The following is a 27,232-nucleotide window of genomic DNA, read 5'->3' on the forward strand; positions in this document are numbered from 1 at the left end:
AACAACAACGCGTCCATTTCACGAATTTTTTCCTACCCGCAACAGGTGCACGGGAACCGGAGGTGAGGCAAGAGCGGGACTTCCCAGGTCCCAGGCGGGTCGCGAGATTGACATTCCTGTGGGCAGGGTCCGAGGTGGACCTTCTGACTACTTCATTGGTCGTGGCGGACCCGCCCTTCTCTTACCCACCCAATCCCGGACGCGGGCTGGAAAGATCGCAAACACAGGCAGCCAATGAGAAGTGCCGAGGAAGCGACGCTGCGTTACTGACGCGAGTCAGGCTCCAGCGAACTATGCCGCGGGTCCGAAGGTCCCGTGGGCCGGGGCGAGCAGAGCCCGCGGGGCGCTAGCCGCGGCGGCCATGGAGGACGAGCAGCCCGACAGCCTGGAGGGCTGGGTGCCGCTCCGCGAGGACCTCTTCGCCGGGCCCGAGCGGCACCAGCTGCGCTTCCTCGTGGCCTGGAACGACGCGGAGGCCAAGTTCGCGGTGACTTGTCACGACCGCACGGCGCAGCGGCGGCGGCGGCAGCGGCCTGAGGCCCAGGCGGACCCCGAGCCGGACCCCGAGCCGGACCCCGAGCCGGCCGCGCCCCCGCCCAGCTGGGCCGGCCTGCTGTCGGCCGCCGCCCTCCGCGGCGCGCACCGGCAGCTGGCGGCGCTGTGGCCGCCGCTGGAGCGCTGCTTCCCGCGGCTGCCGCCGGAGCTGGACGCGGGCGGCGGGGCCTGGGGCCTGTGGGCGCTGGTGTGGCCGGCGCGCGCCGCGGGCCCCGGCGACGCGGCGCTGCAGGAGCTGTGCGGGCGGCTGGAGCGCTACCTGGGCGCGGCGGCCGACGGCTGCGGCGGCGCCACGGTGCGCGACGCGCTCTTCCCCGCGCAGGGCGGCGCGGCCGACTGCGAGGGCACGCGCGAGTTCCGGGAGCGGGCCCTGCGCGCGCGGTGGGCCGGCGCGGGCGCGCGGCTGCGCCAGGTAGGGCGCCCGGGGCTGAGCGCGGGGGGCTGCGGGGGGCTGCGGGGACAGGCGCAGGTGCACCGGGGCCGTCGCCTGAGGGGGCCGCTTAAGGCCCAGGACGCTGCGTCAGATCCAGGAGCTGGGCTGGGCCCCTCACCTTTGCCCTGATGATGGTGATAGGTTTAGAGAAACTAAGGGGAGGGGGCGAGACGGAAATCAGGTTCATTAATCTACAGCCCACTAAGAAGATCCAAAGTTGGGTGTGTTATTCTATACCCTAAATATGTCCTTTTTTTTTTTTTTTAGTTTGAAAGGCAGAGTGGTAGGAAGAGAGAACCGTCTCTTGGTTTACTCCTCAAATGGCTACAACAGCAGGAGCTGGGCCGGGCTGGGAAGCCAGCAGGCTCTCTCAGGGTCCCCCACATGGGTGGCAAGGGCCCAAGCCTGTGAGCCGCCTTCGGCTGCTTTTCCCAGTCAGTTAGCAGGGAGCTGGATTGGAAATGGGGCAGGTGGGCTGTGAACCGGTGCCCATATGGGTTGCCAGGGTCCCAGGCGGACGCTCAACCTGCTGGGCCACCACTCCGGCCCTGGGCCTTTTCTTGTTATTAATGGGGACGATTTCTCTAGAGGTATAAGAATAATTCAGCTACATTTCCAAATCTTAATTATCTCCTCTTCAGCTAAACAGAGAGCCTTTTGAATTAAAATGACCACTAGAGCAGTATGTTAGCAGGGTGATTTTGTGCTCTGCTTAAAGATCTGAACGCTGTGTGTGAGTTGATTCTGTTTTTTTTTTTTTTCTTTTAACAGGCAGAGTTAGTGAGAGAGAGAGAGAGAGAGACAGAGAGAGAAAGGTCTTCCTTCTGTTGGTTCGCCCCCCCAAATGGCTGCTATGGCTGCCATGCTGCGCTGATCCGAAGCCAGGAGCAGGTGCTTCCTCCTGGTCTCCCATGGGGTGCAGGGCCCAAGCACTTGGGCCATCCTCCACTGCACTCCCGGGCCACAGAGTTGCAACGTCATGTAAGCTTGGTATTTGTTCCTGAGAGAGGAACAACCGGGACAGAATCTGGTGCCCCAACTGGGGCTAGAACCCGGGGTGCCGGCCCCACAGGTGGAGGATTAGCTAAGTGAGCCACAGTCGTAGCTTTTCCTTAAACCCCAGCATTCTATGATGTAGTACTTCCTGTTGGGAAGCTTACACTGTCCCTCACTTGAAGTTTGTTCAGAGCTGTTAGAGCATTCAGTGTATAGTTCCTGCTGTTGGACTGGCTGTTCACAGTCATACAGTTCACCGTCACCTGCAGCTTAACAATGGAGGAAGACTTAAACGTAAGATACATCATACCCATGCAAGCGTACATATCTGGATGCTCTTGTATTTAGAGCAGAAAAGCAATTTATTCTAGAATTAGCCTGATTGCTAAGGTTGCTAAGATACATAAAATGAAGCTGAATGTTGTAACTCTGCACTTCTTCTAAATAAGGTTGAAGGGTACCCATTGTCTTACGTTTACTATTTCGTGTTAATGTGTTGAATTTTGTTCAGGGAATCCTCCTTTTTTTTTTTTTTTTTTTTGAGCACCTTATTAAAAGTGTTGCTGAAAGTAGATCAGTTTATCTTTAAGTAAAGGATAGAAGAAGATGGAGAAAAGATAAAAACTGAAAAATAAATAAATAAAAAAGGATGGAAATCGAACACAAAGGAATTTTTTTGAGTTAAAAAAAATCTGTAGCTTGATTCTAATTCTCTTCTCCAGGGTGTGATGTAATTTTTTTTTCTTTTCTTTTTTTTTTTTTTTTTTTTTGACAGAATTAGACAAAGAGAGAGAGAGAGACAGAGAGAAAGGTCTTCCTTTTTCCGTTGGTTCACCCCACAAGTGGCTGCTACGGCCGGCGCGTTGCAGCCGGCGCGCTATGATGATCCAAAGCCAGGAGCCAGCTTCTCCTGGTCTCCCATGGGGTGCAGGGCCCAAGCACTTGGGCCATCCTCCACTGCACTCCCTGGCCACAGCAGAGAGCTGGCCTGGAAGAAGAACAACCAGGACAGAATCCGGCGCCCTGACCGGGACTAGAACCCGGTGTGCCGGCGCCGCAAGGCGGAGGATTAGCCTAGTGAACCGCGGCGCCGGCTGTGATGTAATTTCTTGACAAATGAGCTCCCATAGAATATAAATCCCTCGGTTCACTTCCCACTCCACGTCAGACGCCGTGCTCAGCAGAGAGCAGGGCCACAGCTAAGACTCTTCAGTGGGAGCTTGGTGGGAGTAGTAGCCTGGGGCACTCAAGGAGTTGGCCTGCCGGAGAAGTGCTCAGAGACATCTCAGGATGTCTGTATGAGCTTTAAAAAAGAGGACAACCTCATCAAGCCTTTGTGGCTAGAAAAGTCAAATGACAAAATGTCACCCACAATCTACAACTCAAAGATAACTGCCATTAATGTTCTTCTGACTCTTTTGGGTCCTTTTGCCTGTGTACATATTGCATAGTTGAGACAAAACTTTATACTCTAATTTTTGCCACATTTAATGATATAAAAGTCCCTATAATTTATTTTATTTTATTTTATTTTTTTGACAGGCAGAGTGGACAGTGAGAAAGAGAGACAGAGAGAAAGGTCTTCCTTTGCTGTTGGTTCACCCTCCAATGGCCGCCACGGCCGGCGTGCTGCGGCCCGCGCACCGTGTTGATCCGATGGCAGGAGCCAGGTACTTATCCTGGTCTCCCATGCGGGTGCAGGGCCCAAGCACCTGGGCCATCCTCCACTGCACTCCCGGGCCACAGCAGAGAGCTGGCCTGGAAGAGGGGCAACCGGGACAGAATCCGGCGCCCCGACCGGGACTAGAACCCGGTGTGCCGGTGCCGCAGGTGGAGGATTAGCCTATTGAGCCACGGCGCCCGGCAAAGTCCCCATAATTAATCAGTCTTCAAAAATGCAGTGCTGAAGGCCGGCGCCGTGGCTCACTAGGCTAATCCTCCGCCTAGAGGCGCCGGCACACCGGGTTCTAGTCCCGGTCGGGGCGCCGTTCTGTCCCGGTTGCCCCTCTTCCAGGCCAGCCCTCTGCTGTGGCCCGGGAGTGCAGTGGAGGATGGCCCAAGTGCTTGGGCCCTGCACTCCATGGGAGACCAGGAAAAAGCACCTGGCTCCTGGCTCCTGCCATCGGATCAGCGCGGTGCGCCGGCCGCGGCGGCCATTGGAGGGTGAACCAACGGCAAAGGAAGACCTTTCTCTCTGTCTCTCTCTCTCACTGTCCACTCTGCCTGTCAAAAAAAAAAAAAAAAAAAAAAAAGCAGCGCTGAATGAGTATGGTATTATTCTGCCATATATATAGCATACTTTATTTAATTAGTCTTGTTTTCTATTTTCAATTTGACAAGCTGAGAGAGAGACAGGCAGACAGATGGACTGATAGATCGCCCATCTTCTAGTTCACTACCCAAATGGCCTGCAAAGGCTGGCGCTGGGGCAGGCCAAAGCCAGGAGCCAGGAATGCAGTCCAGCTCTCCCATGTGGGAGGCAATTACTTGAGACTCCCAGGGTCTGCATTAGCAGGAAGCTGGAGTCAGGAGCTGGAGCCGGAAATTGAACCTGAGCACTCCAGTGGGGCATGTGGGCATCTAACCACTAGGCTAATGTCCTACAAACCGTTGCTGTTTTATTGGTCACTGTGGTTGGAGGACTATAACATTCTCCTATTTAAGCCATGTTTAAAATCGATGTATTAAAGTTGAGAACATTAAGGTTTCTTTGGTTAGTTTTGTTTGGTATGTGTGATCTTATAAATAGAGACTTGAGCTTTATTTACATTTTGCCTCCCAGATCCTTCAAGGACATGGAGAAGCCAACACCATGGTGGCATTAATGAAAGTTTACCAAGAGGAAGATGAAGCGTACCAGGAGTTAGTTACTGTGGCAACCACGCTCTTCCAGTATTTGCTGCAGCCGTTTAGAGACATGCGAGAAGTTGCAACGTCATGTAAGCTTGGTATTTTGGTATGTTGTCCTTATATATATTTTTTTGGTTTTACTACTTTCTTCAGTCTCATTTAAAGGCCAATCTGTGTTTCCACGCTTATGCTTAAATGATATTGTAGACACATTCAAATTGTGTTTAAAATTGATTTATTTGAAAGGCAGAGTTACTGGGGGAGGGGAGGGAAGAGAGAGAAGTCTTCCATCCGCTGGTTAACTCCTCAGTTGTCCTCAATGGCCAGAGCTGAGCTGATCTGAAGCTGGAGCCAGGAGATTCTTCCAGGTCTCCAACAGGGGTTCAGGTGCCCTTGCACTTGGGTCATCTGCTGCTTTCCCAGGCCATTAGCAGAGAGCTGGATTGGAAGAGGGGCAGCCAGGCCACAAACTGGCGCCCATATTTGCCGGCACTGTAGGCCACAGCGCCGGCCCCTAGGTCATCCTCTTAATATCTTCAGATTTCTGCACATTAAAAAAAAAATGTGTTTACTTGAAAGGCAGACTGACACAGAGGGGAGGAGAGAGAGAGAACGACCTTCCTCTATCCACTGGTGCACTTCCCAAATGACTGCCAGGCCAGGGTGGTCCAGGCTGAAGGTAGGAGTCTAGGACTCCATCTGGGTCTCCACAGTGTCCACGGCCAGGGCCCAAGCTTGGGCCATCCTCTGCTACTTTTCTAGGCACATTACAGGGAGCTGGATCGGAAGTGGAGCAGCTGGGATTCGAACCATTGCTCTGATACTGGATGCTGATGTCTTAGGCAGTGGCTTAACCCACTGTGCCACAATGCCAGCCCCAGATTTCTGCACATGTAAAGGATTAGCACTTTTTCATCTGATGAATAGTTTTTTTTTTTTTTTTTTTTTTGACAGGCAGAGTGGACAGTGAGAGAGAGAGACAGAGAGAGAAAGGTCTTCCTTTTGCCGTTGGTTCACCCTCCAATGGCCGCCGCTGCAGCCGGCGCACCGCGCTGATCCTGGCAGGAGCCAGGAGCCAGGTGCTTTTCCTGGTCTCCCATGGGGTGCAGGGCCCAAGCACCTGGGCCATCCTCCACTGCACTCCCTGGCCACAGCAGAGAGCTGGCCTGGAAGAGGGGCAACCGGGACAGAATCCGGCGCCCCAACCGGGACTAGAACCTGGTGTGCCGGCGCCGCAAGGTGGAGGATTAGCCTATTGAGCCACGGCGCCGGCTAGATGAATAGTTTTTGATGTGATATTTACTTGTTGCAAAGGACACAGGCAGATTTCTTAGAAAATTGAGCAGCAGGCCCCTAGTTTATGATTCAATAATCTAAACTTTAATAAACCCTGTCATCATTGTTATTTCATGGCACCATTCAATAAGCCTGTGGCACTTTTGGAAAAGGAGTCATTGTTATCCCCGTGTTAACAGATGAATCCAGAGCCCCAGGAGCTAAACAGGAGCTATGGGTCTCTCAGCAGCCGGCAGCGAAAGACGACAGAGAGATTTCTTGATTGCTGTCCCTGCTATGGGTCATCCTTTCATACTTCCTCACGTGATCCATACCAAGTATCATACAAGAACAGCCGTGTCACGGTCAGATGACACGCACGGCACTCTGGCTGTGGATAGAGTTGTTCTGCTCATTATCTTGAATGTCTGCCATTGGGAGAGTCCTCACTTCCTGCAGGTATTGTTTTTTTCCTCTTTCAATAACAGCTTTATTGAGATTTAATTCACAGATCATGCATTTAAGTTGTACAGCTTAGTGGTTTTAGTAGTTCCAGAGTTGTGTAACCATTCCCGCTATCTAATTCCAGAACACTTTGCCCCGAAAAGAAACCCTATGTCCCTGAGCAGTCCTTCCCAGGACCCCCACCTCCAGCCCAGGCAGCCACCAATCTGTTTCTGCCCCTGTGGATCTCCCTCTTCAGGGCATCATATGTAAATGGCATCATGGAATGTGTGGTGTGTGGTCTTTTGTGACTGGCTCCTTTCATGTAGCATAATGTTTTTACAGTTCATCCACCTGTAGCATGTGTAGGATTTCATTGCTTTTTATTGCCAAATAATATTCATCATATATGGATATACTACCTCCCTTCTTATCTATTCATGGACATTTGAGTAGTTTCCACTTTTGGCTATTATGAAAATACTGATATGAGGCCGGCGCCGCGGCTCACTTGGCTAATCATCTGCCTTGCGGCGCCGGCACACCGGGTTCTAGTCCCGGTCAGGGCGCCGGATTCTGTCCCGGTTGCCCCTCTTCCAGGCCAGCTCTCTGCTGTGGCCAGGGAGTGCAGTGGAGGATGGCCCAAGTGCTTGGGCCCTGCACCCCATGGGAGACCAGGAGAAGCACCTGGCTCCTGCCATCGGATCAGCGTGGTGCGCCGGCCGCAGCGTGCCGGCCACGGTGACCATTGGAGGGTGAACCAACAGCAAAGGAAGACCTTTCTCTCTGTCTCTCTTTCTCACTGTCCACTCTGCCTGTCAAAAAAAAAAAAGAAAGAAAGAAAAAAAAAAAAAGAAAATACTGATATGAACATCCGTGTACTGGTTTCTTTCTTTTCTTTATTTTTTTAATAGAACAAGCAGATAGAAGATTGATGTCTTGCTCTGTCACTCTGCCTTTCAAATAAATAGTCTTTTTTTTAAAAAAAAAAATGACGAGAGACCCATAGAGAAAGATATTCTATCTGTTGGTTCACTCCCCAAGTGGCTACAATAGCCAGATCTGAGCCAAGCTGAAACCAAGAGCCTAAAACTCCATCCATGTGCATGGCAGGGGCCCAAGTGCTCAGGCCATCGTCCACTGCCTTACCAGGCACATTAGCAGGGAGCTAGATTAGAAGTAGAACAGCTGGGACTCAAACTGATGCCCATATGGGATACCAGTGTCGCAAGGGTCAGCTTAACCCACTGTACCACAACACCGGTGCCCTAGTCTACCTGTTTCTGTGTGAACATAGTTTCCATTTCTCTTATGTACTGAGTGGAATTGCTGAGTCACACACTCGGTATTTAGCCGTCTTAAGGACTGCTGGACAGTTTCCAGAGCAAGTTCACTGACTCACATCCTCACCAGCGGCACACGAGGGCCCCAGTGTGTCCACATCTTCTCCGACACTCGTTACCATCTTTCCGTTCGTAACCACCTGGTGGGTATGAAGGGTGTCTCACTGTGGCTTTGATTTGCATTTCCCTGTGCATACTTCTCATGTTACCACATTGAACTTTCATAAAAGGAAAACTAGATGCTGGGCCACATGGTGGTACCTGTCAGAGTTCTGACTGTTACAGCACTGGGCTGTAGGTTGGGCAGAGGATTTCTTTTTCTCATAGTTCTGGGGGGCAGGAAGTCCAAAACCGAGGTGCTGGCAGATCTGGTGTCTGGTAGGGCTGCTTCCTAGTTGGCCATCATCTTGCCGTGGTGAAGAGCGGGGAGGGCCTGTGTCTCCTCTTCCTTCCATAAGGGCACCAATCCCATCACGACAGCTCCACCCTCACACCCACTTCCTCCCACATGCCGCATCTCTAAATACCTCTCCACTGGTCAGGCTTCCGGATATGGATTTCGGGAGGACACAACATTCAGTCCGTTTCCGTGATGTCGTAATTGTGAGTGCGTAGATAGATTTTAACCATTTTTTAGGTGATTTTATATTGTTCAACAGCTTCCTATCATGTCACGCAAAGAAACCATGGCAACAGTTATGTACCCGGCCCCATGCTGAGTGCTAAACAGCACAGATCTCACTTAAACGGTTGTGCGTGATTATTGACAGATGGAAACATCCCGACAGCAACCGCAAGTTGTTTTGTTTTTATTTATGCCACAGAATACCCCCTTTCTTCCCCCAGGCAGTGCCTCACTTAGAAACTTTTTCATATACTCAATAAGAGATTGCCAAATGAATAAACATTTAATTGACCCAAGAAGGGGTGGGTGCTGTGGCACAGCGGGTTAAGCCACTGTCTGAAGTGCCGGCATTCCATATGGATACCCGTTCGAGTCCTGGCTTCTCTGCTTCTGATCCAGCTCCTTGCTAATGTACCTGGGAAAGCAGTGGAGGATGGCCCAAGTACTTGGGCCCCTGCCACCCACATCGTAGACGCAGAAGAAGCTCCTGGTTCCTGGCTTCAGCCTGGCTCAGCCATTTGGGGGAGTGCCCCAGTGGAAGGAAGAACTCTCTCTCTCTCTGTTTCTCTTCTTTCTTTCTCTCTGTAACTCTGCCTTTCAAATAAATAAATAAATCTTAAAAAAAAAAATCCTATTGACCAAGTAGTATTAATAAAAGTAGAACAATGCACGTGCCAGCTTCCTCACGGTTTCCTAACGGCTCTCTCATTGCTGTGATCTCTTCCTGAGACAGTTTTCTCTTCTTTCCATGTAGAAGTCCCTGGATGAGGATGACCTGGGTCCTAAAAGGGTCGCCACCCTGCAGAAGGAAGCCAAGGAATGGGCCAGACAGGCCAAAGACGCCGTTGTCTCCATTCAAGATATCACGGTGAATTATTTTAAGGAAACAGTAGCAGCATTAGCAGGTGTGTACACGGTGCTGTGACGTGACGTGCGTACCTTTCATTTTCTTCAGGAGGCAGCTGAGTGCCCCTGAGCTGGGTCTTCTAGGGACGAGAATTCGGTATAAGGATAGGCGAAAGCAGGCACAGTAGTCTGAGGGTGGGGAGAGTCTTCATCATGTATTTGTTCAGCACGTGGAGAATGGCGGTGGCAGTGGTGACGTGAGGGAGATGGACGCTGGGTCCTGAGAGCCTGTGAGAAAGACACGGGGCTCAGTCAGCGCAGCCACGGGAGGCCTCCCGCCCCAAGATCTGAAGGGTAAATGGAAGTGGAGGTGGCAGAGAGTGAGGGAAGAGCGGAGCAGCTAGAAGGGAGAGCGTCCTCCAAGGCCTCTGGCTTGAGAGAGCGTGGCAAACAGGAGGCGCTGGAAGCCCGCAGGGCTGGATCGCAGAGTATAGGAGAATGTGGTAAGGGGGAGAAGGCTGGCAGACAGGTGGGGTCAGACCACGTAGGGCTTGTGTTGGCTTGTCAGTCTGGCTAGACATAGAAACAGTCGGAATACGTGCACCAGAATGTGAGAAGCAGTCGTCTTGGCTAGGTGAGATTGTCACTTATTAGCATCCTTTCTTTTTTTCTTTAAAGATTTATTTTATTTATTAGAAAGAGTTACAGAGAGAGGAAGAGACAGAGAGCAACAGAGGGAGAGATCCTCCATCTGCTGGTTTACTCTTCAAATGGCCACAATGGCCGGAACTGGGCCATACCAGAAACCAGGAGCCAGGAGCTTCTTCAGGTCTCCCACTTGGATGCAGGGGCCCAAGCACTTGGGCTGTCTTCTGCTGCCTTCTCAGGCACATAAGCAGGGAGCTGGATTGGAAGTGGAGCAGTTGGGAATTGACCTGGCACCCATGTGTGATACTGGCATCACAGGTGGCAGCTTGTGCCACATGCCAGCCTGGATTCTTGTCTTTCTTTAAAGTGGAGTACCTAAAATTTGATATTAATGACCATGTATTACTTTAGCAATGGTAAAAAAGTTATTAAAACAGTTTTTCTGTAGAAAAGATGTTTTGTAAGTGATATGAGAAGCAGTAAATGAAAGATTAGCTCAGGATAAACTTTTTCCAGTTTAATGAGTTGTACTTATATTTTATTTCATTAATTATAACCCAACAGGAATGCAGAGACAAATGGAACAGGACAGGAAGAGATTTGGCCAGGCTGCCTGGGCCACAGCAGCTCCCAGGTTAGAAAAACTCAAGCTAATGCTGGCCCGAGAGACTCTGCAACTCATGAGAGCCAAAGAACTGTGCTTAAATCAGCAAAGAGCTGAAATTCGGGGAAAGGTGAGACACAGGGTAAAGCAAGGTGACTTTGTTTTAAAAATACACTTTTATTTGAGCCAGGCCCTTGCTTTCTGGGCACTGTCAAAGAGCTTCCTTTCTTCACCTGCTCCACTTACTGCAGGTAAGCATTCAGAGACTGTAGCGGATGGGTGCAAAGCTTCCCTTTGGTCAAGATGCATTTGAAATAGTGCACTCTGGGATTCACTTTTTAGTCACGCTGAAATGAGTACTGAAGCAGGCAACATACTTTAAAATCAACCCAGCAGTGTTTTTGGTGCATCTTTAATCCTGGGATCATTTTAATCCCAAATCATAGTCACTTCCATTTTTTCCTGTAATTTTACGTCATTAAAGCAGAAAACACTCTAAATACCTGTCTCAGCTGGCTCAGGCTGTGCTGGCCACTGTAACAAAATAGCCTAGGTTGAGTGGTTTAAAGAACAGATGTGTATTTTCAACAGTTCTGGGGCTGCAGATTCAGTGTCTTGGAGGGCTCTCTCCCTGGCTTGTGGACAGCCGCCTGCTTGCTGTGTGCTCACACACCTTTCCTTGATGCGTGGGCATGGAGAGGCAGCTGTCTCTTCTGAGAGCACTGATCCCATCATGAGGGCCCCCCTGGCTGTGGGAGAGGCAGCCGCGGAGGCTGGTGTCACAGGTGATGAAAGAACTCCCCAGAGCAGACAGAGCGAGCAGAGCTGGATTCACTGGACACGCTGCAGAAGAGCAGCAGGCAGGCCGGACAGTTAGAAGCTGACCACTGTGGCAACGTGATGAACTACAAACCTAGAAGCGTACTTGTAACTGCAGAACCCTACTTAGGGTGTGTTTTTCCCATGATCCAGTAGGTCTTCCCAGGGAGGTGATTTGCAGTTCTGGGTAGAGCTGGGGAGCCTGTACAAGGCCCTTAGCTTGGGACTTTCCTAGTGCCCCCTGGGCAACCCTCCACACCAGTCTCTGGACAGAAATCTGAATCTAATGAACTCCAAAGGCCCCCACCTCCAAACCCCATCACACTGGGGATTAGAGATACCACATACGCATTTTGAGGGGACCCAGGTATTCAGTCCATCACAACACTCTCAAAACCTAAATGTTTTCACATTTCAAGGCTGAGAGCATTTGTAACATGTTGAATCAAGCATTTTTGTCTCATTGGATGCAATACAAAAATGTTTCTTCCCTCTTTGCTTGTTTTATTTTGAGAACGGAGCAAGGAATAGAAAACAGCTAGAATGCATCTAAAGTTTGCTTTGAACATGCTAATTATTTTAACTCTTTTTTCTCCATGAAAACAAGATGGAAGACCTTCCAGAACAAGCAAAAAATATAGATGTTGTAGATGAATTAGAAATACAGTATTATGAAATTCAATTAGAACTGTATGAGGTTAAATTTGAGATACTGAGAAATGAAGAAATACTGCTCACTACACAGCTGGACTCTATTAAAAGACTTATAAAAGGTAAATTTTATATTTATGTGTGTGGCTTAAAAAAGTTTTAAATTACGTGCTTAAGGAAATACAGGCCATATTATCAGTTATTTCTTGTAAATTATTTGTTTCATCTACTGAAATTTGTGAAATAAAGTTTCCTTTTAGTATTTTTATTATTCAAATAATATAATCACTATTAAATAATCAACAAAACAAAGAAACAGTAGGATCTCAATCCCGTCATCAGTAGTGACAATTTGCTGTGTAACATTTTATCGTTTCTTACATGCCAATGTGTATAAATAAATATCAGAATTTTAAACCAAAAATATATATCCTGTTCCACAACTTCTTGTTTATCTAATTGATAATAACCATTTTTCCATTTCAATAAGAAATGAAAACACCCACATTTAAAAAAATTCATTTATTTATTTATTTATTTATTTTGACAGGCAGAGTTAGACAGTGAGAGAGAGACAGAGAGAAAGGTCTTCCTTCCGTTGGTTCACCCCTCAAATGGCCACTACGGCTGGTGCGCTGTGCTGATCCAAAGCCAGGAGCCAGGTGCGTCCTCCTGGTCTCCCGTGTGGGTGTAGGGCCCAAGCATTTGGGCCATCCTCCACTGCCTTCCCGGGCCACAGCAGAGAGCTGGACTGGAAGAGGAGCAACCAGGACAGAATCTGGCTCCCCAGCTGGGACTAGAACCCAGTGTGCCAGCGCCGCAGGTGGAGGACTAGCCTAGTGATCCTCGGTGCCAGCCAACACCCACATTTTAATGGCTGCGTAGTATTCCGTTACATTGATCTACTGTGATTTCCAGCTTTTCACTGTTTTGAACAGCATACAACGGACAACTTTCCTTTACACGTGTCTTTGTGTAGAGATTTCCTTAGAACAAATTTCTATAGGTGGAACATTGGGTTAAGGACAAGGCATATTTTACATTTTGATATATATATCTGTTAAGAAAGCATTGACATGATTTTCCCTCACTTATATTTTCTAATTTCTAAACTTCTTACCACCTAATGGTCCTGGTCCAGACAGGTCATACAAAATGACACTCATCATCAGAGTAGTGTGAGAGTAGGTGTTTTCCCATACTCAGTGGCACACTTTAAGTTTTTGCCTACTTGATAGGAACAAAAGGCACCTTCAGATTTTCATTTATTTAACCATATGTAATACTGAATGCAGCTTTGAATATTTATTGGCCACTTGCTTTATTTTATGAACTGCCTACTCATGGTCTTTGTCCCTTTTTCTTTGGACTGTTTCCTTTCCATATTAAGGATGTTGATGTATTATCTGTCAGATGTTACAAATAATTTCTCCTCGTCATTTGCTTTTTCTTACGTGGTGTCACATCTGTCACTCTTTTCTCCATGGTTTCTGCTTTTGCTGTTATACTTGCGAAAGTCCTCCTCACCCCAGAATCACACCCGTATTTACTTAGGTTTTCTCTTAGTATTTTTATGATTTTGTTTTTTGCAAAATTTAACTCCTTAATTCACATGAAATTCATTTTGACTGGGGTAGGAGTCTAACTTTTCCCCTCCCAGTCGTTAGCAGTTCCATATCACTGACTGAATTTGATTTGACTTAATTTGATTTAGAGGCAGTGGGGGAGAGCTGTCACTCACTGCTTCACCCCACTAATGTCCACAATGGCCGAAGCCAGTAGCTAGGAACTCAATTCAGGTCTCCCATGTGGGTGTCAGGAACCCAGTTCAGGGTCTGCGTCAGCAGGAAGCTGGAATCTGGAGCTGGAGGCAGGCACCTAGCCCAGGCACCCTGAGAGCGGGTGCAGGAGTTTTAACCCCAGGCTGAATGCTGGCCCTGCACTCACTGATTTTAACAACATTTTCCCTAGTACTTTGGCCCTCTTTTCTATCCAGAATTACCAGAGTCACCTGGTCTATCTAGGGGTTGTCCTCCTGCAGGGACTTGTGAGTGGCTCCTGGTGCCGGCTCCAGGCTGTTCCTAGGACCGTATCTTGGAAACACACTGCAGCATCTGGTCGGGCGAGCACCCGCCTCGTTGCTCTACCTCCCCACAAGGCTGCTGACGCTCTCACTCCTTTATTCTTCCAGATGAAGTTGAGAGTCACTTTGGCAAGTTCAAAACAAAGCACTGGAATCTTGACTGGGACATTGCTTAAAACTAGAGATTGCTTGGGGAAGAACTGTCGTCTTTGCAGTTGTGACTTTTCCCACCCAAGAACGTGGTATGTCTCTGTACTTATGTAAATGTCCCTCCCTTCCCAAGTTCCTTCAAGTTTAATCATTTCATTCATGGAGCTCCTGAACATTTAATTCTCAGTATTCAAAAATTTTGCAATGATTTTCAAGTTATACACATTTAATATATTTAAGAAGAAACTATTTTTTTATAAAAAAGAGTTAATTTGGAAGGGTGAACACCAAATGGTTCATAAGGTTTTCCTCTGGGAATAGGGTCTAGCCAGTCTAAGGAAGGAAGGAGAACATTTGATTCTTTATTTTGTACTGCCTTAAAAAAGTCAGTGTGTAGTCAAGATTGAATAGCATTAATGCACCTGTTACTATGAATACGAATGGGGTGCTGTTGGTGGAATGTGCATGTCTTTTTGGAGGGCAATTGGCAATGGTCTTATGCCCCTTCAAAAGCCATCTGCTAAAGAAGTACTAAAACAGACACACACAGACTTATCCCCAGAGGTGTTCATCACAGTGAAACGGGAACGTGGCGACAGTAGGGCGTGCTTGAGTTGTTAGTGAATACTATGTCGTCATTAAAATTGTATTCTGGGGCCGGCACTGTGGTGTGGCAGGTTAAGCTTCCACCTGCAGTGCCAGCATCTCATAAGGGCACCAGTTTGAGTCTCGGCTGCTCTGCTTCTAATCCAGCTCCCTGCTAATGCAGTGGAAGATGGCAAGTGCTTGGGCCCCTGTACCCACATGGGAGACCTGAAGAACCTCCTGGCTCCTGGCTTTGGCATGGCCCAGTCGCCACCATTGTGGTCATTTGAGGAGTGAACTAACAGATAGAAGATCGATCTCTCCCTCTCTCTCTTTCTCCTCTTCTCTTGCTGTCTCTACCTTTCAAACAAGTAAATAAATCTTTTTTTACCACGGAGATGTTCCCTTAGAACTCTGCTGGCAGGTGTAGCTGTGTGAGAATGTGTATACTGGCACACAGGCCTTAAATGTTAATAGTGACTCTCCCTGGGTGGGAGAATTACGCGTGGTCTTCAGCTTGCTAACATCTCAACATTTTTAATGCATTTTTGTGTGTGACAAAATGTCTTCTAAAAGCATCATTCACATATTTTTAGAGAAACAGAATGAAGTTGTCTATTACGATCCCTGTGAAAATCCGGAGGACCTGAAAGCCATCGACCAAGCGGGGGCGCTGCAGGACGAGAAGCATCTGGAGGTGTGCGAGCTCGGCCGGCAGCGCCGGCAGCTGGAGTCCCGGCGGGGCAGTATCTGCGCCAGAAGAGCCCGGCTCCGGAACCGCAAGGTGGGCGCTTGGGGCTGCTACGGGGCCGCCCTCCTGCGTTCTGGGATCAGTACAGTAAGGTTTATACCAACGCGGTGATTTACCTCGTGTGTGTTTATGTGGAGATCAGTGGCTGCAGTTAAGATGTTTCAGCTATCCTTTAACACATCCTTTATTTCCCCTGGGATCTGAGCACTGACCATAGTCTCTGGGTTTTGATGAATTCATTCAACAACTGTTTGCTGAGTGCCATTGCATAGCAGGAGCTTTTAAAATCCTGATAGGTAAAACTCTAATACTCAACCCTAGAAAATTCTAAATATATTTTATTGTAAATTATTGATCACCAAAAGTCAATCACAGATACACTCAGTTCAGATCTTATACTCAATGAGTGATTTTTTTCATTACAAATTTTAATTGATACATTAACACTTGTACATATTTATGGGGTACTGCATGATGTTTCCATTTACATCATATAACTTAAGTCTACAAAGCATATCTTCTCAAATATTTAACATTTCTTTGTGGTGAAAACATTCATAATCCTTTTTTCAAGATTTTTTTATTTGACAGGCAGAGTTAGACAGTGAGAGAGAGAGAGACAGAGAGAAAGGTCTTCCTTCTGTTGGTTCACCCCGCAAATGGCCACTACGGCTGGCGCGCTGCACCGATCCGAAGCCAGGAGCCAGGTGCTTCTTCCTGGTCTCTCATGCAGGTACAGGGCCCAAGCGCTCAAGGACTTGGGCCATCCTCCGCTGCCTTCCTGGGCCATAGCAGAGAGCTGGACTGGAAGAGGAGCAACCGGGACAGAATCCGGTGCCCCAACCAGGACCAGAACCTGGGGTGCCTGCACTGCAGGTGGAGGATTAGCCTAGTGAGCCGCGGCGCCATCCAGTACATTAGCTTTTATGAGATAATACAGTGCCTTATCATTATCTGTAGTTACCCCACTGTCCAATAAAACCCCCAAACTTATTTATGCTGTCTAACCGTAACTTAGTACCCAGTGGTCAAACTTTTTTGCTTCATTTTTTTTTTTTTTAAGATTTTATTTATTTGAGAAGTAGGGTTAGAGACAGAGAGAAAGGTCTTCATTCCGCTGATTCACTCCCCAAATAGCTGGAATAGCTGGAGCTGGGCCGATCCGAAACCAGGAGCCAGGAGCTTCCTCTGGGCCTCCCAGGCGAGTGCAGAGGCCCAAGCACTTGAGCTGTCTTCCACTGCTTTCCCAGGCCACAGCAGAGAGCTGGATGGGAAGAGGAGCAGCCGGGACATGGACTGGCGCCCATATGGGATGCTGGTGCTGCAGGTGAAGGCTTAGCCTATTACGCCACAGCACTGGCCCCTGCTTCATTTTTTAAAACTGCATGATTATATAAGTAGGTAAACACACTAAGTCACTTTATATTTTCCAACATAAAAGAAAGCTACTTTTTTTCATTCACCATTTTGTATTTTTTTTTTTTTGACAGGCAGTTAGACAGTGAGAGAGAGAGAGACAGAGAGAAAGGTCTTCCTTTCCGTTGGTTCACCCCCCAAATGGCAGCTATGGCCAGTGTGCTGTGGCTGGCGCACCGCGCTGATCCGAAGCCAGGAGCCAGGTGCTTCTCCTGGTCTCCCATGGGGTGCAGGTCCCAAGCACTTGGGCCATCCTCCACTGCACTCCCTGGCCACAGCAGAGAGCTGGCCTGGAAGAGGGGCAACCGGGACAGAATCCGGCGCCCCAACCGGGACTAGAACCTGGGGTGCTGGCGCCGCAGGTGGAGGATTAGCATAGTGAGCCGTGGTACCGGCCACCATTTTGTATGTATTAAAATTTTCTTATTGGAATTAGGAAAACATGAAACTTCAGCTTCTTTTGTGGATTACATAAATGTTATTACTCTTCCATGCAAACAGAAATACATTTAAAAAGTTGTGTTGGAGGATGTCCTTTGCATGTGTGTGTAACTGTGGCATCTGGATGTGGGAGCTGTTCCTCTGCTGGTCTGAAGATACAGACAGGAGTTAGGAGTTCACGCTTTGCTCCACACTTTGAGCCCTGTGGGTGCCGGGGCACTGGCGTGGTGCTGCAGAGGTGTGCAGGGTGAGGACCGCCCCCACCGCCCTGGCACCGGCCCTAAATCCAGACTGCAAGCCTCACCCTTCACCTTCCAGGTGAAGTCCCAGGACTCTCGCTGCCTAGTTCTGGAAATGCTGGACTTTGGAAGGCGCTGGGTTAGCAGAACCCTGGGGAGTTGAGGTCAGGCTCTGGGGTCTCATCTTGGCATTGAAGTCACAGCTTGGCCACTTGGTGGCTGTGTGACCTTAGGCAAATTAACCACATCTTTTTTTTTTTAAAGATTTTATTTATTTGAAAGCTAGAGTGACAGAGAATGAGATCTTCTGTTCAGCCCCCTAAATCTCTTGTGAGTTGAGTTTTCTCACCTGTTGAAAGAGGATCACAACATAACAGACAACACAGATCTCCTGGTTGTTACGAGGACAGCGTGGCGTCAGGCAGGGGCGTGCTTGGCACTGGGGCCGAGACCTAAGACATTCTCGCTGAATACTCACCTTGTCATTCTGTCGATTTCCATCACGGTAGTGGCTAAGCACGGCTCACATACAGGTTTTTTTTAAAAGATTTATTTTTATTTATTTGCAAGACAGAGTCACAGAGAGACAGAGAGAGGTAGAGACAGAGAGAGTGGTCTTCCATCTGCTAGTTCACTCCCCAGATGGCCGCAATGGCTGGAGCTGAGCCAATCTGAAGCCAGGAGCCAGAAGCTTCCTCCAGGTCTCCCACGTGGGTGCAGGGGCCCAAGGACTTGGGCCATCTTCTACTGCTTTCCCAGGCCACAGCAGAGAGCTGGATCAGAAGAGGAGCAGCTGGGACTAGAACCAGTGCCCATATGGGATGCTGGCGCCTCAGGCCAGGGCTTTAACCCGCTGTGCCACAGCGCCGGCCCCATCACATACAGTTTTAATATAACTTCACCAGTACTTGCAGGTGGTGATGCTTTTGCAGGTATGTTTGGGAATATTAGTATTTATAACATTCTGGGAAAAATTTTTTAAAAGATCTATTTATTTATCTGAAAGGTGGAGTTACAGAGGTAGAGGCAGAGAGAGGGGTCTTCCATCTGTTGCTTCACTCCCCAAATGGCTGAGCTGGGCCAGTCCGAAGCCAGGAGCCTGGAGCGTCTTCCAGGTCTCCAACTCGGGTGTAGGGGCCCAAGGACCTGGGCCATCTTCTACTGCTTTCCCAGGCCATAGCAGGGAGCTGGACCAGAAGTGGAGCAAGTGGCAGTGGCGGGGTTGAAGGCTTAGAGAGCGCCTGAGCGTGCTGTGGACCAGAACTTGGACTTGTGCGCCTTTGTCCTCCATTGTGTTTCCTTGTTGTCGGGAGCCCGGAGGCCCCAGCGCAGTGGCTGCATTTGAAGATGATCTCCAGGAAGAAAGTGCTGCTGGAGGTGATCATCCTGGGAGATTCTGGAGTTGGTAAGAACCACTCGTGAACCAGTATGTGAGCAAGAAGCTCAGGAAGCCACGATAGAGGCAGACTTTCTGACCAAGGAGGGCATGGTGATGACAGGTAGTTGCAATGCAGGCCTGGGACACGGGACAGGAGCGGTTCCAGTCTCTTGGCGTAGCCTTCTACAGAGGTACAGACTGCCCCCAACACGTTCAAAACCCCTGAGAGCTGGAGAGAGGAGTTTCCCATCCAGGCCAGTCCCCGGGATCCTGAAAACTTCCCCTTTGTTGTGTTGGGAAATGAGATGGACTTTGAAACCAGACAAGTGGCCACAAAGAGGGTCCAGGCCTGGTGCTACAGCAAAACAACATTCCTGACTCTGAAACCAGTGCCAAGGAGGCCATCCGCGTGGAGCAGGGCTTCCAGACCATTGCGCGGAAATGGGGGTGGAGCTGCGCGGTGCATTTCCTGAACCATCAAACTGGACAAGAACAACCGGGCCAAGACCTCAGCAGAAAGCTGCAGTCGCTGAGAGGCAGTGAGAGTACAGCAGAGTCCTTCACAACCCAAGAACACACTTAGGCCTGCCGCCACAAGCCCCTCTCCTCCCCTAAACCAGATTCATCTCTCACCTCCAGCTGCCAAAAGGAACCCTCCAAACACAGCCACACCCAACACATCTCTCTCGTGCGCGCTCTCTCTCTCTCTCTCTCTCTCACACACACACACACACACACACATCTGACGCAAGCAAACTCTAGCCCATGCCTGTGGTGGCGCCTAGGGGCCTGCCTGCTCACCACACAAACCCTTGTGTATGGCAGCAGGACAGGCTGGTAAGTCAGCACTGGAATCTTATTCTGTGTGTCTACTGGAGAGAGAGAGAGAGAGAGAGAGAGAGAGAGAGAGAGATCTGTTTACAGTTATTCTGTCTTGTTAGTTTTTTTAATGATCTTGCGGTCTCTTTACCCTGCACCTGGCCCCTCCTTGAAGGCTGCCCCTTGGGGAGCCTGGTGCCCTGCGCTTCATTACAGGCTCACACCCAGTCTCATCAGGCTGAGTTCTTTATGTACCTGTTAATGCTTGTTACTTTTAACTAATCAGATCTTTTTACAGTATCCATTTATTACCTAATGCTTCTTAGAAAAGAATCTTACAGTGCTTGTTAATATATGCAACCAATTAAAAATGCATAAATTAGTGTAAGAAGTGCTTGGATTAGGTGTTAAGTCCTGTAATGCAGATGTGTGAGATGGAGGGCTGAACCCTGTCTGGATTACAGAGCGTCAGTGACTCGGGACTTGGACCTCAGCTCATGGCGGTGATCTGTACAGTAGGACACAGGAATCATGGCGCCTTTTATCAAGGACTGAAAAGCCGAAATGCTCTTCCTCTCTCTGGGGGGAAACTCTCCCCTCCCTCTGTGTCTAAGTTTTCCAAAAGGTTGATTTGCGTGATACAGTGGTGTGTGCGATGGATAAATAGCTGTTACTACAACAACAGCAACAACAAAGTGGAGCAGTCAGACCCAAACCAGCACCCCTATGGGACGCCGGCAGTGCAGGCGGCTGCTTTCCCTGCTGTGCCACAGTGCCGGCCCCTGGGGGAAATGTTTAAAATAATCACATCAGAACAGACTGTTAGGGGCCAGTGTTGTGGCATAGTGGGTAAAGCCTCCACCTGTGACACTGGCATCCCATATGGGTGCCAGTTCAAGTCCCAGCTGCTCCACTTCTGATCCAGCTTCCTGCTAATGTACCTGGGAAAGCAGTGGAAGATGGCTCAAGTGCTTGGGCCCCTGAAGCCACATGGGAGACCTGGAAGAAGCTCCTGGCTCCTGGCTTTGGCCTGGCCCAGCCCTGGCTGTTGTGGCCATTTGGGGAGTGAACCAGTGGATGCAAGATGTCTGTCTCTCCATCTCTGAGACTCTCTGTATAACTCTATCAAATAAATTTTTGGATTATGTGTTAAGTCCTGTAATGCAGGTGTGTGAGGTGGAGGGTTATGTAACTTTCTCCCTCTGTAACTCTGTCAAATCAATAAATTAAATCTTTAAAAAAAAAAAAGAAAAGAAAAGAAAAGAAAAGAAGATCGTTGCAACGCATCCTGTTTGGGAGCGAGGGCTGCCTGCATTTCCTGTCCCGGGCAGGGAGTTGCTTTCCTTCTCAGAGCCCTTTGTGGTGACAAGTGATTCCCCCAAGCAGCTGGTCACACAACTGTGGGTTGGAGGCCGTGACACCATTGCCGCCCATGTCAACAAACACCTTACATGACAGCCCAAATGCAATGCTTTTTCCTGGTGCTGTAGCCCAGGGTAATATTAAAAACCATGTAGGTGATCTGTATTATTCCACCAGGATCAGTGCCAGGAAAATCATCGGCTCCGACTGCAACAGGCTGAAGAAAGCAGGAGATACGTTCATCAGCATCACGGTATTCAGAGGGTGAGTAGCCGAGGGCGAAGGCTGTACATTTGGCAGTGTGGCCCGGGGTTGGTCCACGCCTGGGGGAATGGGAGCATTGCCTCCGGGGCCTGCCCTGCAGCCTGGCCCCGAAGCCCAGGCGGGGACCAATGTCTTACAGTGCCTTTCTTTGCCAAGACATATTGGATGGTGATTGTGAGCATTTTACAAATGTTTGTTTCAATAGAAAAGAGACAAGATGAAAGAAGAGGAGCAAAAGAACAAAGAGTGGATAAACCAAGAACGCCAAAAAACGCTCCAGCGACTGAGAGCATTTAAAGAGGTGAGGTCTGGGCATAGTCACATCGCCCTTGTTTTCTTTTCAAGATTGACTGGTGATTGGTTGATTGATTTTCAAAGTCAGAGTTACAGAGAGAGGGAGAGACAGAAAGAGGTCTTCCATCTGCTGGTTCACTCACCAGATGGCTGCACCAGCTGGGGCTGCACCAGGCTGAAGCCAGGAGCCAGAAGCTTCTGGGCCTCCCACGTGGGTGGCAGGGGCCCAAGCACTTGGACCACCTTCCGCTGCTTTTCCAGGTGCATTGGCAGGGAGCTGGATTGGAAGTGGAGCAGCCGGGACACAAATTGGTGCCCAAATGGGATGCTGGTATCACAGGTGGCGGCTTAACCCTCCAGGCCACAGCACTGGCCCCATCACCCAGATTTTCTGGGAAGTGAGTAGAAAAGTATAAAGTATTATGAACAGATCATTCAGAACATGAAATTACAAAAATACCATTCTACGTGGCATAGCGAGAAAAGTCAGCAAGTCTAGATTAGTGTCTCAGAAACCATGCTGAAGCAAACCATGGTTTCTGCCGCATGGCACGCCCAGGTTCTACTCTCCCCTCCTTCCTAAGTGGTGTGGACCACACCCTCCATGGTTTACATAGGGAAAATGGCTCAGCTGCTGTCCACTTGAGCTGGCCGTTTTCTTCACTTGGGATGAAGAATCCCTTATCACGTTGTCACGGAAGCATTGTGACCTAAGTGCATGAACGTGCTCTGTTATAAGTAAACGGGGGCCGGCGTTGTGTTACAGTGGGTTACGGTGCGCCTGTGCCACCTGCATCCCATGTGGGCATGGGTTCAAGTCCTGGCTGCTTCTCTTCAGATCCAGCTCCCTGCTAATGCAGAAGATGGCCCAAGTGTTTGGGGCCCTGCACCCACATGGGAGACCTGGAAGAAGCTCCTGGCCCAGCTCTGGCCATTGCAGCCATTTGGGGAGGGAATCAGTGGGTGGAAGATCCGCCCCTCTCTGTCACTTTGCCTTTCAAATAAGTAAGTAAGTCTTAATCAAATTCAAAAAAAGCAAAAAGTTTTCTGAAAAAAAAAGTAAATAGGAACTATTAAAGAATATCACTGAATTTATTGACCAGAACAGACCTGCTCTCACCTCCCACCCCTTCATAAAGACCCGAGGTGACTGGTGCTCCCAAAAGAGGGAACAAGACCTGGCACAGTCATCGACGGGACTGGAGTAGAGGAAGCACGGCCTGCTAACACTGTCCTGTGTGGGCCGTGCTGCCAGCGTCACACTGTACCTGGACCAGCAGTAGCTGCCATGACCGGAGGCCGTCCACCCAGGCCCTGCGGATCCTGATTTAATCGGGCTGGATCAGGGCCTGGGTGGGAGTCAGGGTCGGCAGGGGGAGTGGAAGGGGAGCCACGTGACCGCTTCACGAGAGCAGGGCCGTGAGGTGTGCTGTGACCGCTCAGGCCCTGTCCCCAGGGGGCGCTGGTCACCCATGGAGGTGATAGGGAGGAAGAGACAGGGCTGCAGCACTGTCATCGCCCGTCTGCTCGGTCCTGACTCAGCACGCAGCTGGCCAGCAAGCCTTTCAGATACAGGTGGGAGGGGTATTACAGTCTAGACCCACGTCCGCGTCGACGGATTGGCAGCCTCCCTGGGCATTCTGATGGTTTGCATTTGGGCTGAGTTTTTCACAACACTTCTTCATTTCCAGAAACGTCCAGCTCGGCCTGTACCAAGAACCTCTTGCTCTGAACCTGGGGCTCCAAACCCGTCCCCTGGCCTCTCCCCACAGACACCCTCACCCGCCGTGTCATCATCCCCGTGGGAACCCAGAAGCACTCTCTCACCCCAAGGCGCTCCTGTGAAGCCCCCCCGGTGTCAAGACTGTGTGGGAAACGGCCCTGCCCGGGTTTTTGTGACAGGTGGTGCCCAAACACCCTCCACATCCAGTGAGGACTTGTCCCTGCCGCCGCCTCAACACCCTCCCCTTTCTCTTCCCCCACCCCCACCCCCACCCCCACCACCGCCGCCGCCGCCGCCGCCGCCGCCGCCGCCGCCGCTCCCTGCTCTGCCAACTTGGTCTCAAGTTCATCCAAGTTCACACTTCAGGCCTACAGTCCAGGATGACCAGCCACTGCCTCTAGTGTGTGAGCAACCTGCCCAGAGGCCACGTGATGCCTGGGAGAGCCACCAGGGCCCAGGTAATGTCCTGGGACTGTGTCCCTGCTCCATGTTCCCACCCCAGGGGCCGCCGGCTGCTCCCCTGCGCCCTCAGAGTCCTCTGCGTGCCTGCCTTGAGCAAAGGGAGTGCAGCCGGAGACGCCAGCCCAGCTCGAGCACCCCGCCCCCACGCTCCCAGTGACGCACTGCGAGCGGTGTCTGAGGCTGTCAAAGAACCATCTGTCTCAGGTTTTTTTGAGACTTTGGTATGTGTTGGGTTTCTGTCACTGAGTGTGTTTACACTTGGCTTTAAGCTCACCGTTGCATCTCTGTGGGCTTCGTTACAGAATTAAACTCTTGCTCCTGAAGCAGGATCTTTCTTGGAAGCTGCTGTGGAGGAACGTTAGCCGGCTCTCCTCCCCGACCCCCTGGCTCACTGAGAAGCCTTGGCCCGGGCAGGCTTCTGAAAGGCAGTGGCCCGGCCCCTTTTTGTCTGTGCGAGTTCAGCGCACCCAAGTGAATATTTCCAGGCTGGCTGAGGGCTCTGGTTGTCGCTCATGGTTCTAGTTATGGCTTCAGACATCGTTGGGGACACTGTTTAAGACACTTGGGGCAGGGGAGGGGAATGTGTGGCCCACAGGCCGTGTAAGACCCATGAAGTTACTGGGTCTGGCCCCACCAAGGCAATCGTAGGCAGGACTCCAAATTCAGCGCATCTATAGCCAGCTCGTTTTCAAGTTGAGTGTTTTGTATGGCCCACGAAGGATGCTACAAAGATCACAAGGGTCCTTGGCAGGAAGAAGTTTCTCAGCCCCACTAGGCTGTCAGACTCAGGGCCTGCTGCTTTGGGGTCTGTATTTTAGAGAAGTCTTAGCAAAGTGCTCTGCCCATTTGCTTTTTTTTTTTTTTTTTTTTTTTTTTGGCAGACAGAGTGGACAGTGAGAGAGAGAGACAGAGAGAAAGGTCTTCCTTTGCTGTTGGTTCACCCTCCAATGGCTGCCATGGCCGGTGCATCGCGCTGATCCGAAGGCAGGAGCCGGGTGCTTCTCCTGGTCTCCCATGGGGTGCAGGGCCCAAGGACTTGGGCCATCCTCCACTGCACTCCCGGGCCACAGCAGAGAGCTGGCCTGGAAGGGGGCAGCCGGGACTAGAACCCGGTGTGCTGGCGCCGCAGGTGGAGGATTAGCCTAATGAGCTGTGGTGCTGGCCTCCCATTTGCTTTTAAAATATATATGTAAGCACGCCTGTCTGGAACACACAAGGTTCCTGTGGCAGCTGATGGGAGTGACCTGCAGAACTGGCCGTGTGAGTTTTCTGGTTAACTTAAGTTTGGGGTTTCTCTGTACCTAGCACTGGGTACAGACAAAAATGCTCACAACTGTTTTGGGTGGAGAGCTGGCGGCCCGTGTTCCCCAGGGTTTGCAACCACGGTGTGAGAGTGAAGAGCCAGAGCCCGCGTGGCCTGGGGTGCAGCTGGACGTGGGCAGGTCTCTGTAAGGGCCCCCAGGCCCAGCTCTGCGGCTGCGCACACAGTTTGGGGAAGCCCTGTGCCACTCACAGACCCTGCTCCAGTGCCCTGAAGGGGATGGGAAAGGGGGTTGCCCCGGCAAACCCCCTCGATTGTGGAGTTTTCTTCTCCCAGGAGGGAGCTTAGTAAGTTACAGTCTAAACCCAATGGGCAGGAGCTGGCAGGTGGCCGTTCAGTCCTGAACCAGAACTGGTTACGCCCCTGGAGACCTTGTCCGGAGGACGTCTAAATTAGCGGCAGCGGTCTCGCGCGTATCCAGCAGGTGATTAAAAAGCTCTTACCCCCTCAGGGGTCTCAAGGTAGCAGAGTGAGAATTAGCTTCTCCTCACCAGCGCTTTGAAACTCCGATCTCATTTGTGTCTTGACAGCGTATTTCACACCTTCCAAAAGCGAGCGTGTAGCGGGCTGGGGCAACGGAGGTGGAATTAAAACACGCGGCACACAGGAGACTGTTCATTGAGCTCCCGATTCAAAGGCTGCTTTGAGCCCTGCAAGTGTGGGAATCTTCTCACTTCTCTGCATAGCGTGACTCATCACCGGCTGATGTCCAAGAGCAAAGTTAAACCCAGCAGGGTACATTAAAAAAAAAAAAAAAAGAGTGTGCCGAGTGGGAAGTGAACAGGAGAGGACAGGAGGGGACAGGAGGGCGCAGTGAAGTCAGGCCCAGTGGCTCAGAGGATTTCCACCGCAGGAAGGGGTGACAGCCTCCGGCCCTCGAAGGGCAGCATTCTGACGGCTGTGCACGATGTCCCTCTAAGTGGCTCTGGTTTGAAGACGCTGGGTTGCACGTGGCCAAGATAAAATGTCAGCTGTTAAGCCGTCTTGGCCGCGAGCAGGAGCTTAACGCTGACCCGACGCAGGGCTTCAGCAGAGCCGCGATTAGTGATTATTTATGACATCAGGGCGCTAACTGATGCGACTGCTCTGGCAGCCCGGGAGGGAGAGAGCTCGTTTTCTCTCCATCCTAACACCTGCTGTGCTTCCTGGGTTGCAGGCTCTATGGACGAAGTGCTGGCCTCCCTAAGGCGTGGCAGGACCCCGCTCCGGAGCGTGGATGTGCCCGCCGGGCCCCCGCCCCGCGCCGCGGTCAACGAGCACATCCTGGCCGCCATACGGCAGGGGGTCAAACTGAAGAAAGTCCACCGGGAGTCAAGCCCCAGCCCCGGCCAGAAACCCGCCAGCGACCTGGAGAAGAGCATCAAGGCCGCGCTGCAGAGAATCAAGAGGGTGGCCGCCGACTCCGAGGAGGAGCTGGAGTCCGGGGAGGAGGAGGAGGTGACGGTGGCTACGGAGCAGAGCCAGAGCGAGTGGGACCAGTAAGCCCCGGGCCATGCTGGATGGAGGCAGCCTGGCCATGCAACACGCTGCTGCAGGGGGCGGGGGAGCAGAGGTGTGGAGACCGCCCCACACTGGTGGGTAGAAACCCGGGGCGAGTGCGCCGGCCCAGGGGAGTCAGACGCAGTCTTCCCTTGGGGAAACCCAGCAGCAGCCCCCGAACCCCAAGGGCATCCCCGCCAGCCTGCGAGCAGGGGGAGCAGCGGACTATCACAGAACGGCTTGAACGTGCACGCCCCGAGTCTTAGCCATAATCAGAACACACTGCTCATGTTCAGGGCAACTTTAAATATTTAAATAGAATGTATTTTATGTATCGAGCACTGTGTCAACTCATAATAAAGAGCTATTTCTAACA

At 50.6% G+C, this 27,232-nt stretch overlaps 1 protein-coding gene across 1 annotated transcript; it reads left to right on the forward strand.

The window, feature by feature from the left end:
- The first annotated feature begins 247 nt into the window (after positions 1 to 247).
- On the forward strand, positions 248 to 27,232 carry WHAMM (WASP homolog associated with actin, golgi membranes and microtubules). The gene is made up of 10 exons (XM_051834239.2): positions 248 to 967; positions 4,767 to 4,940; positions 9,276 to 9,426; positions 10,580 to 10,749; positions 12,046 to 12,211; positions 15,504 to 15,691; positions 21,491 to 21,577; positions 21,783 to 21,878; positions 23,563 to 24,052; positions 26,534 to 27,232. Exons 1-10 carry the CDS (start codon positions 362 to 364, stop codon positions 26,857 to 26,859), a joined length of 2,454 nt encoding a protein of 817 aa, XP_051690199.2. The 5' UTR covers positions 248 to 361; the 3' UTR covers positions 26,860 to 27,232.

Source organism: Oryctolagus cuniculus, chromosome 12 (genome assembly GCF_964237555.1).
Source record: "Oryctolagus cuniculus chromosome 12, mOryCun1.1, whole genome shotgun sequence".
Lineage (NCBI taxonomy): Eukaryota > Metazoa > Chordata > Mammalia > Lagomorpha > Leporidae > Oryctolagus > Oryctolagus cuniculus.

Excerpts from the sequence above, each read along its gene's own strand:
- WHAMM (XM_051834239.2), top strand. The coding sequence starts at position 362 with ATGGAGGACGAGCAGCCCGACAGCCTGGAGGGCTGGGTGCCGCTCCGC. Across the intron at positions 9,427-10,579 it reads AACAGTAGCAGCATTAGCAG|GAATGCAGAGACAAATGGAA; the intron begins GTGTGTACACGG and ends ATAACCCAACAG. Across the intron at positions 21,578-21,782 it reads AGCATCACGGTATTCAGAGG|AAAAGAGACAAGATGAAAGA; the intron begins GTGAGTAGCCGA and ends TTGTTTCAATAG.